General features: G+C 43.3%; 1 protein-coding gene across 2 annotated transcripts; it reads left to right on the top strand.

Annotated features, from left to right (window-relative positions):
- Window positions 1–4: 4 nt before the first annotated feature.
- On the top strand, window positions 5–14224 carry vps9d1 (VPS9 domain containing 1). 2 transcript variants are annotated; one of them, XM_060061058.1, is made up of 17 exons: window positions 5–203; window positions 446–518; window positions 808–1023; window positions 1225–1390; window positions 1655–1766; window positions 4048–4110; window positions 4335–4387; window positions 4510–4597; window positions 4705–4790; window positions 5052–5164; window positions 5672–6028; window positions 6211–6340; window positions 6800–7005; window positions 7203–7287; window positions 9922–10026; window positions 11379–11495; window positions 12544–14224. In XM_060061058.1, exons 1-16 carry the CDS (start codon window positions 105–107, stop codon window positions 11488–11490), a joined length of 2064 nt encoding a protein of 687 aa, XP_059917041.1. In that variant the 5' UTR covers window positions 5–104; the 3' UTR covers window positions 11491–11495; window positions 12544–14224. The 2 variants fall into 2 exon arrangements, with proteins under 2 accessions (XP_059917041.1, XP_059917042.1); XM_060061059.1 differs by lacking the exons at window positions 5–203; window positions 446–518; window positions 808–1023; window positions 1225–1390; window positions 1655–1766 and adding an exon at window positions 1879–2614.
- Window positions 14225–16097: the final 1873 nt, after the last annotated feature.

Here is a 16097-nt window from a genome sequence, read left to right as displayed (position 1 = left end):
TAAACGGGAACCATTCCCAACCAATGAACACCTCCCTGTACCCAAACAACCACACGGTGCAACCAACGCTACCCTGAACAACATACGTTATTTCCGGTGCAATTATGGCAGCATTTGGTTCGGATACAATACTAAAGCCACTTCAAAATGCCATGAAAATGGCTAAAACTGCGATACAAATGGACGCAGAGAACCAACATAAGGTAGTACGTCGTCTCGTCTTACTGCTGGTTGAAAGCTATTTTAAATCTTATCAGACATTGTCAATGACATTATGTAAACAAAAAGGTTATGTATGTTTGTATGTGCTGTCAAACCTTATAGTAGCACGAGAATGATCCTATAACGATCCAGTATTTACAACTACACAATACATTTGTATTGTTATTAGTCTGTGTTCATGGTATAGCAGCATAAAGCATATTGCATCTCTCTTGCCCCTCAGGAAGCCTACTGTGAATACCTCAGGAGCATTAACTACATATCACATGCACTTTTGGAAGATGCGGGGACGAAAAGTAAGATTTGTGTACATTACAAACATACATTAATGCAGAAAGCTATTGTATCCATTATATTTTTAGAGCTAAGCTGGTTCAGAGGTAACCGATAGTTACCATTGTACTCTCAACTGATCCAATCAACTCGAAGAAAAGTCAAAAACCTGGTCAACCTGGTTATAATCAGATCTGAAATGTCATGAGATCACCATTAAAGCAAAGTGTTTCTAATGTCTCTTTCTCTCATTCTCTCTCTCTCTCTCTCTCTCTCTCTCTCTCTCTCTCTATCTCTCTCCTGTGATCACAGAGGGGGGCGAGTTAGAGGCTGTAGAGGTGGAGCGGATGTTCCGACTAGCAGAGCAGTGTATAGAGAGAGCCAAGTCCTTCACAGGGAGGAGCCAACAGTCCCATGACCTCTCCAGCCCCAGCCCTTTGCCCCCACCCCCTTCCATTCTGCCCCACCAAACAGAAACACCAAAGGCTCTGGGCGCCAGCTACCCTAACAGTACTGAGGAAACCCCTGGTGATGAGATAAAAATGTTCTTTCAGTTCTGATGTGTGATATGTATGAATATGTGGTGAAATAAAATGTGTCAAAGTCTAACAGTAGGTAAATACCCAAGTATCCTTTGGCAAGATGACAATATGAAAATAATTCAAGTCATTTGAGTCATAAAAAAGTGTCCACTAAATGACAAAATAGTAACTCTTTCTTTTCCCACAGACACTCAATATGACCCGCTTATTGATGTATCTCCAAAAGCAACCAGCCCATCAAACTCTCCTCAACACAGAGAGCTGTTGGAGGGGGCTGAGGAGCCCCCTCCTTTTGTACCCCCTGAAGTCTTCCAGAGGCTCCAAACAGCCGAATCACAGGACACAAGCAGAAAGTAAGGGTCACCCACACAACCATCAAACCTCACACGGCCTGTGCAAACACAATTTCATTCCAGCCATCATGTCAGCAAAACAATGATCTGATAAAGTGGCGAGTCTAAACCAGTCCTAACAAGTCGGTTCATCTTATAGGATTCTCATCTCATACTATCTCAAGCTATAAATGAGCTGCTGATACCCAAAGATGTATACCCCAATAGGAGTAGTTATATTTTTGCACACTCCTCAATGTTTTAATGTGTATGTCTGGACTGTAGAGCGCTGACGCCCATCGAGGAAGCATCACGCGTGAACCAGAGGTTGAGAGCTAAATATGAAGCTCGCCTTGCAAGGCTCGCCCCAGGTCAAGCTTGTCAAAAGACGTCTCTGGTGAGTAGTCTTTGAAGGCACAAACAGTGATCTAATCAAGTCCTTATTAGATTTTTGTGTGTGTGCGTGTGTGGGGGGGGGGGCTTCTCTCAACGGATCCCAGAAATCCATTCTAAATTAAAGGGGTGAGGCTGAACACCAAATTTACTTTTAAATGCATGCCCTGCAAATAATGTTATGTAACCTAAAGTAGTCTAGCCCCCGCGATGAACCACGAAATACTGATCTCTGGTTTACCCCAAAGTGTCTATTTGATTAGTTTAGGTAGATTTCTTCCTATTATCCATTATGAGCTCAATTTCAATTGAGCAATCCATTCGAAACGAATGGCTGCAACATTGAGGGGAATACAATTAATTCGAAACAATGTCCATTACACAGCACACATCTCAACCGAAGACAGTCATACAAGAACAGCCAATAGCAGACACGTGATGGTAAACAAATGAAGCGTGTTATTCACGCCCTTTCCGCTACGCATCGCATGTTTTGGAAGAAAATCAGCAGTCAATCACTGCTCCGTTTCTTTTAAATGGCTCCAGGACCCATTTCTGCGGACACACGAATTGAGTGGCTGGACACCATAGCTTCATTTAAACATACTCATCTTGGAATACATTATGTTATTATATAGGATTAACTGTTTTTTAACTTAATTGACTCCTTGTTCTTAATGGAACAAGCACGTTTTAAAGATCAACTTTAACTGAATCGCCAATATCGTTTCTCTGATTCTATTTTAACCACCGACATAAAAAAGAAAAGAAAAGAAAAGGGAAATGTTCAGTCGTAATAATAACCAAATGGAGCCGCGAGATTACTGGAGAAAACTGAAGGCCTTCTTACAGGTAAATCCCGTTGTGGTTTTTGTTAATCATCCGAGAATGTATGAAGCTGTTAACGCACCCCAAAACTTTTTTTTGGGGTGCTTCTCAGATTTTGATACGTAGGCCGTTGTATTTATGACACTGGTTAAACTATTCTAGTTTAAATGTATCCACGCGGGAGCTCTCATAACAAAGTATCATTTCCTCAAACGCATAGAAATGGATTGATTGAGTTCAGCCGCAACTTTACTGACGTGTTATTATGACGTCGAGTCGACGAGAATTCAAAAACACACAGGCAAAGGCAGGCCTATTAATGCGTGCATTCTCAAGTAGGCGAGATCGGTTTCAGCCACGACTTTTGGCCACTAATTTGAGTATTCTTACTTTGATCCAATAAAAATAATTACTTAGACGTGATGGCAGTGGAGCTATACAGAGAGATCCCTAAACCGTGGTGTTTGCTGGAATACATCAGGTAGGCCTACTATGTTGCTCCCCTGGGATCAACTGTGGTCAGTGGTGTGCATCGAGATGTCAATTCGCAAATGAGCGCATCCGTTTGGAAGCATCGGAGCGTTGGAGTGTTAAGTTGTTATGTTGGTCGTAATGTTTTGGTCATTGTTTTAGTAATTCATCGTGAAATGATTTGTCTTCTCATGCGAGATTTGGCAAAACAAAGGCATATTTAAATGGTCCTCTCAATATGGCGTAATATCGTCCACAAAAATTCGCAGGATGCATTTTGATGTTGATTTAAGTCAGAATCTGACTTTGTTTACCAGGTCAAAATACTTCCAATCCACAAGAAGAATCTTAACTTAAAAGTTTCGACAGTCTCTTCTACTCCTGCGTCTTGGGGATATTAATTAACAGCTGCCTTTGACAGCAGCTGGGTTGCAACGTCATCTTCTAAGTCTCTTTAGATCACAGAATAGCGTTTGAAATAAGGCTAGCCAAAGGCTAGATCAAATATAAATGTCTCAATCCATTTAAAAAAAAAAGTGTCACACCAGCTGAGCATGATGGAAACAACAACAACAACAACAACAACAACAACAACAACAACAACAACAACAACCATGATGTAGCATTTCAATCACAACGTTTTGAATAGGACCATTAACAAAGAGATGTCCCAGTAACAGTATTGGGCCACACCAAATGCACCTTTTGGTACATGAACCACATTAAATCCCATCCTAAACTATACATCTCCTAGCTTTCAGGCCAATGTAACAACATTTTAGTTTAAGCTTTCCAATCAGTAGTACTAATGTGGTGCATGCATGGTTCTGTATAGCTGTTTTGAGGTGGAACATAAATGGCTATGCATTGCCTCCTCATGTCAGATAATCATTAGATTTAGTCATAATGAATGTGACTTGGTCCTATACAGAATGAGATGGCAGTACTTCTCTCCAACATTCCTCTCTGTTTGTGACCACACACAGTCCCTGTCTCTCCAGCGGCAGATGATGGAGAACCTCATCATAGCCCAAGCCAGACAGGATGCTGTATCCTTTTGTTCTAAATGTATTTAAACTTTATTTAATTGGCCACGTCTATAGCATCCTCAATTTATTTTATTTAACTAAGTCTTATTTTTATTAGGTTATTCTTGTATTCAGTATAAAATCGAATACATAGGACTTTTATTAGCATTTGTTCTGCAAAATAATAAGTCTGGATAGTTATTTTAATAGGAATGTTGTTGCATTTCCCTAATTCAATGAATCAGCTCCAAAGGAAGATGGAAGAGCGAAGACTTAGGCTGCAGGAAGAGGCCAACAGGTAGAGAGTGTGATTGGCTGTGGCCTTGATCATTGTTTTGACAATAAGGTTTGCTTTCATGCAATGTATTGTTTTTGTCGGTACACGATTGTTTTAATCTTTGTGTGTCCGTCTTGCTTCAGGAGATTTGCAGCGTCGGGGACAACGACCGCTGAGGAACAAGAGCAGCGAGTTATCTATGCTAACATCTTGGAATATGAGCAGGACCACGTGAGTCCCGGTGATCACCCCAGCAGAGTAGGGGGGAGAGCCTTGACTCTCTGTTTGTGCTGTTGAGTGTGTCTTAACACTTGGTCATGTATTACTTTGCTCTGCAGGACTGGCCCAAACAGTGGAAGGCCAACCTCAAGAAGAGTCCTGACGATCCCACGCTGGTCTCTGGTTTAGTATCCTACTTGCTCAGGTAGGCGGCAGAACTGGAGATGAAACGTGAACTGAAACTGGATTTCAATCAAGATTTGAATGTTTGTTTACTCTTCTGCTCTGTCATCATGAGTGGCCGTGTAACTTCCGAAACCATTTTCAAGAAGTGTGTTTGTGTTGGACGAGGGGGAGGGGGGGATTGAGATAGAGAGAGAGAGAGAGAGAGAGAGAGAGAGAGGGCAGTGTTCTGGATGTTGCTTATTCATGTTGTTGTTTTTTTTGCAAACCCTTGTGTCAACAGCTGCCCGGACCACCCGGTTATGACACTGCTGAGGAAGCATCAGTATCGTGTGTACGACCATCTGTACCCCATCATCAGTAAAGGCCGGCTGGGCAGTCCCCAACTGCATCAAGGTAGACCGAAACAGGTTTTCCTTCAACGTTTTCCATTGCATGCGACTGAAAATAAGGACAGCCTTTCAAAAGGGAAATCCATTCGTCACCAATGTCAATTTTGCCCTTCCAGTATACAATTATTATTTGTGTAAAGGAATTCATACAAAGAGGCTATTCTCAAGAGTAAAACTACAAAATCAAGGTGGGTTCATTCAGTAATTTGGCTAAATGAAAAGTAGTGGACAAAAAAAGTTCTGAGTAGTTTAAGGAATAACAACACAATATTGGTAAAGAAATACTGTAGAATACACAGGGATATTCCTTGGCAACAGCGACTTCTGCAGCTGGTACAGATTCGCAACCTATACTAAAAATTATTATAGTATATGCAAAGTCGATTGAACAATAATCGATCTACGTAATTGCCATTTTTACAAAGGACCCATTTCGACAACAACAATTATGAGATCAAGTCAACCAATATTGGTAATTGTATTCTTCACTCATCCAACTGGCTCTCCGCAGAGCCTCAGAAGAACCTGAACAACAAAGGGTTTGGGCTCACGCGGGTCACCACAGAGAGGCCCTGCCCGGACTCTGCGCTCTCTCCACCCCGGAGCTTCGTGGTCACCTTGGCTGAGACGGGGGGAGCGAAGTGTCCCGCCGTGCCGCTACTGGTGGACCGGGAGAACTCCTTCGAGGACCTGGAGCAGTTCCTCGACCAACTGGAATGGGAGCCGTCCCACGACAACAGCGGCCTCAACGCCGAGCTTACCTTTGACCCCTCTGTGCAGCCGCTGCGGGAGGAGAGCCGGGAGCTGGAGGTCAAGGCACTGAGGGAGCACCTCAAGGCCATCGTCAAGGACATCCACATCTGCATTGGTGAGCGTTGGGTGCACTGCAGAAGGGGCTGCGTTGGAGATCCCCCTTTAGGAATCACTTTTTTTCTACTCGTTGGTTTTTGCAATGCAGATTTTGAGACCGAAACAGGGCAGAATCGGTTTCATGCGTTCTATTGAGTAGATTTTCCGTCTTGACCTATGGCTCTCTGCCTGTTGTTCCAGATCAGCTGCTCTCTCTGTGTTTGCTGTCTTTTGAGTGTCTGAACACAGCCAACTCTAAGGACCTGTGTGTGGCCAGCATAGAGGAAGCCTTCTTTGCTCCACTTTGGAGCCCCCTGCTGGTTCTCTTCAGGTAATTCAGGCTTCTGTCCACCAAAGCCTGAAACAAACCCTTGCACAATGTTTTGGTTTGTGTACCAGTCTACAAGTAACAAACAAATATGTTACCACTTGGAACAAGATTGGAGAATGATGAGCAAAAGCATAAAATATGTAGCTGGGAACAAAGGTAGTGCGGTACCTAAATGCTATTTTTAAGGCTTTTAACTTTTAGAAGCTAAATAAACACATTGTAGCTCTTGGATTAGTTGTTGACCATGCTCCTACGTTGTCTAGGCTGTGGACTTAAGGCACAAATGAGTTAAAGGTTTGCAAAAAATAACACAAATGAAGCACACAGGTTACATAAATTGTAGGTAGCAAAAGTAAAGAAATGTAGTTGTGCATTCCTATTGTTGGCCAGCATGAGGCAGCATTAGTCCTACGATAAGTGTGTGTGGATCTCCAGTGCTGCTTTTACGTGTGTGTGCAGGAAGGTGTACAAGGACAGAGAGCAGGCCTTCGAATGCAGCATGAAACGCTACCGCGACGCCTCGCCCGAGGTTGTCGGCGTACCGCTCAAACTCTTCCCCCAGGACGCCAGCGGGCAACAGTGTTCCTACCCCTACCAGTCAGCCGTCCAGGAGCTGAAGCTGCTCTGCAACGACTGCTGCCCCCAGAGGAAGCTGGAGTGTATCGGTGCGTCTGATGTTTAACCGCCAGGCTAGTGTTCAGTGTGTGTTTCAGCGACCCCCCCCCCCCCCCCCTATTGATGATTTATCGTGACCTCCGTGTTGCAGCTCTGTTTCCACATGTAGTTGAGCCAAAGCAAACCAACGCCTGTGAATTTGGTTTGATTTTATATCAATGACGTTCTGCGTGCTGTCTTGCTACAGTTCGAACGCTGCGGAACATTTGCGTCTGCGCCGAGGACTATAGGTGCCATCAGGAGGTGGACTCGCCGCCCAAAAGCGCTGCCATGTGAGTGAAAACGTTCATGCCTTCACAAATGAACCCCCTAAAGTGCACTGAAAGTGCAGCTATCTTTTGATTTTCCTATCCCAAAAAGAAAACTCGATGCTTGTCATACTTTGATGCAGCACAAAGACAACAACTAATCCTAGCGTCCAGCGGGACACGCATCCCTGCAAGGCTTCCGGCCTTGTTCATTGGCCTGTCAGATCTGATCAGGGCTCATTGGGGCCCGCCCAGCAGGGGACGGTCCTGTGTCTGATGGCCCCATGTCAGGCACCACCTCCCAAGGGCCAGCCCTAAAATTGGGTCGTCCGTCTGTATTTTTGATGTCCTCTGAGCGCTACAAGGAACAAGGGCAGGGGAAGGAGAGAGTGGGTAGAGAGTACCAAAAGAATGCATCCAGGGAAACTCACAAGGAATCAAGCTCATTGGGTCAGTGAACCTAGAATGAACGCACAGTACAGCAGGAGAGTGTGGGCGTCTTGTCAGCAGTGCCAAATAAGCAATGCAATGCTTATTTTGTGAGGGTATATCATCTTGTAAACAAAAAACATGTTCACTTTTTAGTTTTTCATGCACCACACCAAGGAGAGGGAATATATGGATGGCACCGTTCAAAATGGAAGACGGTATCATATCTATCAATGTATTTACAACAGCAATGAGGGGTGGAAGGAGTAGGCATTTATTATTTATCTTTTTTGTGGTCTTTTCTCTAAATCAGAATGTGTTGTCTTTTCACTATAGAAATGAAGAGCCATGGGATGTCGCCAGTTTAATTGGCTGCTACATACAATATATATATATGTGTGTGTATGTGTATGTGTGTATATATATATATATATATATATATATATATATATTTATTTATTTTAGGGCTGTCAAGCGATTAGAATATTTAATCACGATTGTAGTTAACTCAGGATTAATCACGATTAATCGTATATATTTTTTCTATGCTAAATATCCCTTGAATTCTTTGTCCCATTAATATTTCTCATTTTAATGCTCTTATCAACATGGAGAAGTGCATCGGCTTGCCTTGTGCAAATGTTTTTTTATTGATAACAACATTGGCATATACTGATCAAAACAGGACGGTACAAAAAAAATGCCTATAATGCAATTTAACGATGAACATACAAAGATATGCCTTGAACATAGCAGTCAGGATACTGCTTCTTTGTTTTGAGCCCAATGTTTTGTGTGCATGTTCTTCGATTTCATTGAGATCTTGCTGTTTTTCTGAGTCCTTTAGGAAGCCATCGACAAGCCCAAATGAACTCTATTAACCTAAACCGGTTAATAGAGCCAGAATTGAGGAGTAGTAGACGAGTCTCTCTCTCTGGTCTGTGCTCCCCAAAACAAGGGCGTCTACTTGATTTAAGATTTTAAGATTTCTGAGCAATAATTGAATGTAGCTCATGGAGGCTGCGCCAATACAATCACAGCCAGGGTTCTTCTAATTTTGAACTGGGGTATGGATTTCCCCAGGGCTTGATTTCAGAATATTGGTCAACCTTTCTTGATGAATTGTGATTCATTTGTAATATTTCCCTGACTTGTCCTGACATATTGCAGTCCTTTTTATCATTATTTGTTATGGGATAGTGGGGGAACAAACAACCCATTTTGAATCTTAAGCCACTTTTTCAATTTACTATTCCTTGGCAAAAACACCCCGCCATGGTGATTTATTTATTTATTTATTTGTATTTGATATATAAAATATATATACAATATATATATCACACACATAATTTTGTTTGGATCCTACCTGATTAAATCATGCACACACACACACGCACAGCGTCACTCTCCCTCTTCTCTGCTTACTCTTTTGTTAATCCTTTCATTCATATCCAAAAGCATTTCCACATTCAATCATTTGTTTTGTTCTTGACCCGCTCGGGTGACCGGCTCAATTGTTCTATTCTGTGCACCTTTTGTCCCATCAAACCTCCCTCTCTTCTCTTCATGTTGTCACTCTCCCAGTTCTCTCCTCCTCCTCCTCCTCCTTCTCCTTCTCAACCTTCTAACCTTCCATTGTCCTTTTGGGTCTGTTTGATCATGTGTGGAATTGGGATATTTTCATAATAAGCAATGATGATAGCGATGGGTTTTATTTCCCTGTTCTGGTGTTTGTAATGGAACACATGATGATGATTTGCCGTGCGTGCGTGTGCGTGCATGTCTTTTTGCTGGCGGTTTGTGTTTACAGGAGATTGCACACAGGATTGTTGTTTAGGAGTGTCATTACACAGTCACGCAAGTTCCACCTACCCTGGTGAGCCAAGCTCTCACATCTCCAGTGTCCGCTTTCATCTGGTCGCTTGGCTCTCCGGCTGGTCTGCCCTCTCACGCGAGCCTTACCGGGCATCGCTGCGTGTGAGGGCCCACATGTACGAATACTTGCAGCGAGAACATGCTATCTAGCCGCCATCGTCTCAGAGGGCATTTAGCCCTCCCTCTCGGTTGTTGTTGGGGCAGAAGTGTAGCGGCCATTTCCATTTCCTTCCCATTAAGATCCGATCAGGACCCTTGTCAGTCTCCAACCCATGGGACTCACTCATCTCAGCCAACCCTGTTGTGTGTGTGTGTACTCCCTACTGGTCCTCACCCGTGTGTCCCTGTGAGCAGTGGCGCCGACGACCTGCTGCCCATCCTGTCCTACGTGGCCCTGCGCTGCGACTGTCCCCAGCTGGTGTCTGAGTGTGCCGCCCTGGAGGAGTTCATCCACGAGGGGTAGGTGTCTGGGTCACCTCCAGCCAGTCTGTCGCTCACTCCAAGTGGTGGAAGTGTGGCAGGATGGTTTGTAGAGCTATTTTAATCCCTTTTCCATGTATTCAACGTTCTGTCGTTTGAGTTTTATTCAAATTAGCGTGCGCCACTCACCGTTAAATCAACCCCATGTATAATCGTGCAGTTTTATTTTTAGATCTTCCCAAAAATCTGTTTTTATTTGGAATATTGTCACTTTTCCAATTTTTGTCAAGCGGTATTTTCCTCCAAGCAAATGTTTTGCATTTAGAGGAACGATTCTAGGAATAGTTCCATAGATAATGCTGAAGCTGAAAATGTGCGGCGCTCAGGGACAGGGCGTGCAAACTACCGCAGCTCCCCAGCTCAGCATCTCTGTGGTTGGGAGTAGGTTTGGAGAACCCCACCATGGGTACACAGACCGATGCAAATGATGATGCATCCTAAACTTTAGAGGGTGTGAGTGATGAAAGTGAGTGAGAGTGATCCAACTCGGTCGTATCGCGTGTGAGCTCAGACCACGGTTACAGATGCTGTTTGGCCACACACACACACACACACACATGCACTGCGTGCATGCACGCAGTTGTCACCATAATCACACACAGACCAATCACCACAGCTGTAATTTTGGCAGTCTGGTGAGCTTGGCTGTCGGCAAGGAATTCCAGTATTCTTTATGGTTTCCCATTCTGTCTAAATGAACACTGGACAGCATGGTGATTTGCAGCCTTCTCAGAGGAAGGGAAAAGGGGATCAGTCACTTGACAGCCATTCCTCTCAGACCGTGCAGCAACCGACCCAAAGTTCTTCCAGCAGTCAGCCGTTCTCCCTCGCGGTCCTCTCCAGGCCGTAATGGCTCTTGGCTCCTCCTCGCTCTCGTGTCTTGGTCTCGTTAGTGCAGGGGTCACCCGGGGTCAGCCTCCCTTCTCATCCATTACTCCTTGGCGCTGTGCTGCACCTCTGCTCCACCCTCACTGCTGCCAATACACCTCAGGAGGAGTTAGAGAATAAGTTACCAAGACTGTTTTGTATTTCTTGTTGAGCATTCGTTGATAGTTTTGGGTGGGTGCGTGGGTGGGTGGTCAGGAGAGTTGACGAGCCGCTGACCCTGTCGGTGGTGCATGACAGAGTGGCTGTTTCTCTGGCTGCAGACCGGCTAGAGTGTTGCCATGGTTTAGGGAGGGTGTTCCTCAAGGCGTATTCTGGAGGCCAAGGTAACTCGGGTGTCTTCCTCTTCATGTCCATACGTCTCCTGTCAGTTTCCTATGGTCTTTAGTGATGGTGCAGTGAAAGGCTATTGATGTGATTAAACTAAACGCGTCGTTCTTTCACAGTTATCTGATTGGAGAGGAGGGCTACTGCCTGACCTCCATGCAGAGTGCCTTGGCTTACGTGGAGTCCCTGCACACAGGGGGCGCTCTGCTCTGCACGGCCAAGCTGACCTGATGCAGGTAAAGTGTTTGTAGTATCCAATGGTCGGAGGACATTTGCTAGAGCAAGTGTTCAGCAAAGGCCAATGTATCTGTGCACTATTTATTCCAATATTCAAGGCTCGGTGTATGTAAACCACTACAATCTTCAGAATGGGGGATTGATTAATGTTGACGCTATACTCCTTGCAATTAAATAGGACACACTGCAGTTAATTGAATCATATTCTGAATAAATTACACCAAATTTGCATACAGCAATCTCCTGTATCACAAAGCAATACATCTTAGCAATGTCTTTGAAAAAGATTAGTTTTTGGTGTGTTCAACGTTAAGTCCTAATCTAAAGCAATCTGAAAGAATGGATTGGCCAGATGGTCAGAGAATGGTTTTGAGTTTGATGGACCCATGGAGTGACCTACCCAGGAGGCGGTTTATGTTCATGACCTGTGACACACTTAACCATTTTCCCCAAAACTCTGTGTGACACGATGAGTCCACTGAAGCGCAGCACGGGGATCCCCTCAGGGGAAGTCTCTCTTCGGTTGCCCCCGTTGGCTAGCTGAGGAGGTGGACGCTTGGCAAAAGGGAGACATAATATAAAAAAGGAAAAGGCTCGCCAACGTTGATGGCTACACCAAGAATTTCACTGGCATCTCCTGTTGGTGCCGGGTGTTCAGTAGAGCGAGAATTGGCCGGAGAGCTAGATCTATTAAGGCAGGAGAGATTGGGCCTGTGTTGAACCTGGAATTTGAATTCCAGATTCAACACAATTCCAAGGGGGGAACCATTCCATGTCTGACATTTCTGTCTGTGTGAAAAGTTGTTGACAGACAAGGGTGTCTGTCCACATTGTTATTGACAAATGGTAAGAAAAGAACCCTACAAATGAGTTCATCTTTTCTAACTTTATCCATCTCGGTCCACTGTACCAGTTCAAGGCCCATCAAAATTCTCGGTAGGAAAAGGTCACTTAAGGGAGGACACGTTATTTTATAAGTTATGTGACTTAAGTTCACAATGTGAGATGCCCATTCAGCGTTCCATCTTTTGCGTCATGCTTTCACAGAGGCTAAGACATCCCCACGACATCCCCCAGAACCCAGCCTACCTGCCTTCTGCTACGCTTTGGACCGGGCCACAGTGGAACAGGCAGAGGAACCCGGGAGCTGTAGGCCGTCCACCCGCTGGACACGAGAGTATAGTACCACATAAGCCTATCCTAAGTACTGCATGGGAAGAGCTCTGCATGAGACGGCTTCACAAACCACTCTGCATGGACTACGCATGGTCAGCCAATGTCAGCCCCTGTTTCTGGCAGGACCAGATTATGCTGGACCTATTATTTATTTTTTTTATAATTTCCTCCCACGTGTTTAAACAGTGCTATTCAGCCATCTATCCACCCACGCCAAGTACAGATGCAACCGCATGCTTAAGGCTTGAGGAACCATCAGAACTAATTCTGCCAATGTTGGCATTAACGCTTGCTTGGGCTAGTTGGTCCATTTGGGTGTGTCTTGTTTTTTGATGACTTGAGAATTCCCATTTAATTTTCACTTTAAGAAATGTAATCTCAGATTAGTCTTAACTGTTTCAGGACATGTATAATGTGTGAACCAACATAACCTTGTAGGCTAGATTCATAAAAAGATTTCTGTGAGCGTGTGTCCGTTGTTGGATCCCAATTTTGTTGATGGGATGAACATTCAAATTCATCTGCGACCAATCAAAAGAGGATCAGTTTATGCACTTTGGGAGTGAAGGTATTTGGGCTGGGCTTCAGGGTCAGCGTTTTGAACTTACAACATCATTAGTGGTTAATGGGCTCGGGCAAGGTCACAGTCTGAGTGGTTTATTTCAGGAAGTCCTTATTTCACTTTGCAATATCTACAATGGCTAAAGGAGTATTTTTCTTGAGGGGATGGGGGTGTATTCTTGATCCTTACAATTATTCAATTGACTGCACATTGTTTGTTTTTGCAGTCCTTGCATTATATTTAAGCCCTTTTAATAGGCTGCTATGTGGGCCATGGATTGTTGTGGAAATATAGATTTGTTGGAGATAAAATGTTTTATTTATAAACAGACATTGTCAGCCTCAGTTCAGTCTTTTATTCGTTACCTCCACAAGTAGAGTTTTTAATATTGGAGGTGAAGAGAGTTCAGATGTGTAGGGGCCCGATGTGGTTTCCTGTTTCTCTCTTCCGATATTACAATAAGTGATGCACTGCTGTTTAAACCCTTTTTCTCTTTTAGCTTGCTATCCCCACATTAATACATCTTAAAACTTTTAAGTTGGCAGGGTCAGTCATTTGTTCATCTGTTCGTCTTTAGCAATCCTGGAAGCACCACTTACTAAAAATGCAGAAATCTGAACAGCCACTTCAGTTTTAAACGAATGTATTTGTTTCTTAACTCTCTTGCACATGGCTTTCAATTATGTTTGACTTGTTTGTTTATTTGTTATTATTTAATACTTGTATTTTTATATTCTATGTTGGTGCAAAAGACAATGTGAAAAAGAATCTGAATGCTATGTTAACCCCATTAAATGTTGAATATTAAAAAGGAGATAGTTATTGGGTTAACTTATTCTGTAACCCAAAGTAGCAAATTTTCTTTTGTCATGAAAAAAAGTTTTCCAAATGTATTATTTTGTCATTATATATTTCTATGAATGTATGATCAAGAGGAAATGTGAATAGCTGTTGCTTTAAAATTGCATCAATAAAGGAGACTAACAAGTACTGGAATTTCTTGTAACTTAATGAAATATGATGAAACTCTGCAAAATTGTTTTTGTATGTTTTTATTGTCCTTGTACTGAATTCAGATGGCAATACTCATCAGTTAAATGAGGATTGTCGTTATTTGTTTTCAATTTAATGTAATATAAAAATGTAGCTAATGGTAAAATCAACAGGTGTGGCCATCCTATGTAGTCCCCCATGAGGGATCAGGGACTTTCCCTGTGAGGATTAAAAGCAGAGGGCTGTGTGTGAGTGTGTCATACTCAAAAGAGCCACGCAAGCCATCACCAGGGTGTGCACCACTACAGGCCCACAAGTGCGTATCAGCAACCTTTTTTGTGATAAGACTTTTACTGAATAGATAAAGGCCATTTTGTGAACTCTGTAACCCCTGGGTATCTAAACCTTTGGTTCCCCTCACATGGACCAAGAGATTGGTAACGATGGCCTGAATTATTATTATTAATTGAGGCCACCGATCGGTTGGTTTGGGCCTTCCTATGATGTGTTGGTGAGGGAGGGTTAGGTTTTCGAGACACAATGGGGGTTTTGTAAATAGAGCGCAGGTGTTTTGAATTGCATTGCGTGGTTTTTTTCTGCGCTATCACGGAGCACACACCGCACATCCGCTGCCAAGACCATTTGTTATTCTTTTGGTTGTAATGGATGAATCATTTCTTCCAATCGCTCTCACTGTTCCTGTTGCCAAGTGTCCTAAAGTGTTCCAGACACTTAATCACCGGCCCACGTGCCACCACACTCCCAAACCGTGTTTCATATCATGTTGCTAAGATGTTTTTTGTGTGCAGGTATACAAGGATACACAAACGCCCTGTTTACACAGTTGAAAAAGTTAACCAGATGACATTTTCTTGTCAATTTAGGCTAAAGCTAACTTTTTCTACCATGAGTAACCACCTGACGAATTGGTCACATACACATCCATCTTAATCCAAAAAAAAAATGAAAATACTTCAACACGTTTTTGGCTTTGCCTGCATGCAATGTCTAATACCCCAAAGAGTCTGACCCACCCTGTTTTCATGTAGCGACGGGTAAAGACTTGATGAGCAGACTACCCGTACCACACTATTCATATACCAAGGTCTCTTATCCACGAATAAGTGTTTTCAAGTTCCCATGAAATCATTACGTTTTTGTCAAGAGAACAGCCTTATTCACTTCCCTCTTGCTACTTCTCATAGTCTCTTCCCAATGCACTCCCAACCCCAAACAAAGGAACGTTTTATTGTCCTGGTCCTAGAGAGATGGGTGGTCTATCAGCTAGAGGACCTCGGCGCCCCAGTTTGACAAAATATGCGGAGGTGGGAAAAAGGAACATCGTCGTAAAATTGCAGAGAAAATTGAACCCCCTTCCCTCCATGCTTTTGGTTATCATTTGGGACTAATCTGGCTTTTATCAAAGAAGGTCAAAAAATACACCGAGCATATACAGCCAGCTTTATTGGCATAACAGGAATAGTCTAAGTTATAGCGATCTGCATCATATGATATTTTTGTTGGCAACATTAAGCAATTTTTGGAATTATAGTTGTAATAATGTATAATCCTAAATAAACCAAATTTTGGTTTTCCACATCTCCCATTAGAAAAGTTGTGTCCGTTTCAACCACAACAATGACTCTCTATAGTGTCAAATTATTTCACGCTTAATTAGATTAGATTAGAGACAACTATTTACTAATTACTACACAATAACATTCCTATGCGCCTATACTTCCCAACAGGGGGCGATCAGTGCGATGTACAAGCCCTACTGTTGCAAACACATGTCGGCATTAACACAGAAGGATAAACCAAAACAACGACCCCCATGTCCCATTACAGTGGGCTTTGGCTCACTGGTCCT

This window comes from Gadus macrocephalus, chromosome 9 (assembly GCF_031168955.1).
Source record: "Gadus macrocephalus chromosome 9, ASM3116895v1".
NCBI lineage: Eukaryota > Metazoa > Chordata > Actinopteri > Gadiformes > Gadidae > Gadus > Gadus macrocephalus.
This window is presented reverse-complemented; position numbering and strand designations above follow the sequence as displayed.

Excerpts from the sequence above, each read along its gene's own strand:
- vps9d1 (XM_060061058.1), top strand. The coding sequence starts at position 105 with ATGGCAGCATTTGGTTCGGATACAATACTAAAGCCACTTCAAAATGCC. Across the intron at positions 4,791-5,051 it reads TTAGTATCCTACTTGCTCAG|CTGCCCGGACCACCCGGTTA; the intron begins GTAGGCGGCAGA and ends TTGTGTCAACAG. Across the intron at positions 5,165-5,671 it reads CAGTCCCCAACTGCATCAAG|AGCCTCAGAAGAACCTGAAC; the intron begins GTAGACCGAAAC and ends GGCTCTCCGCAG.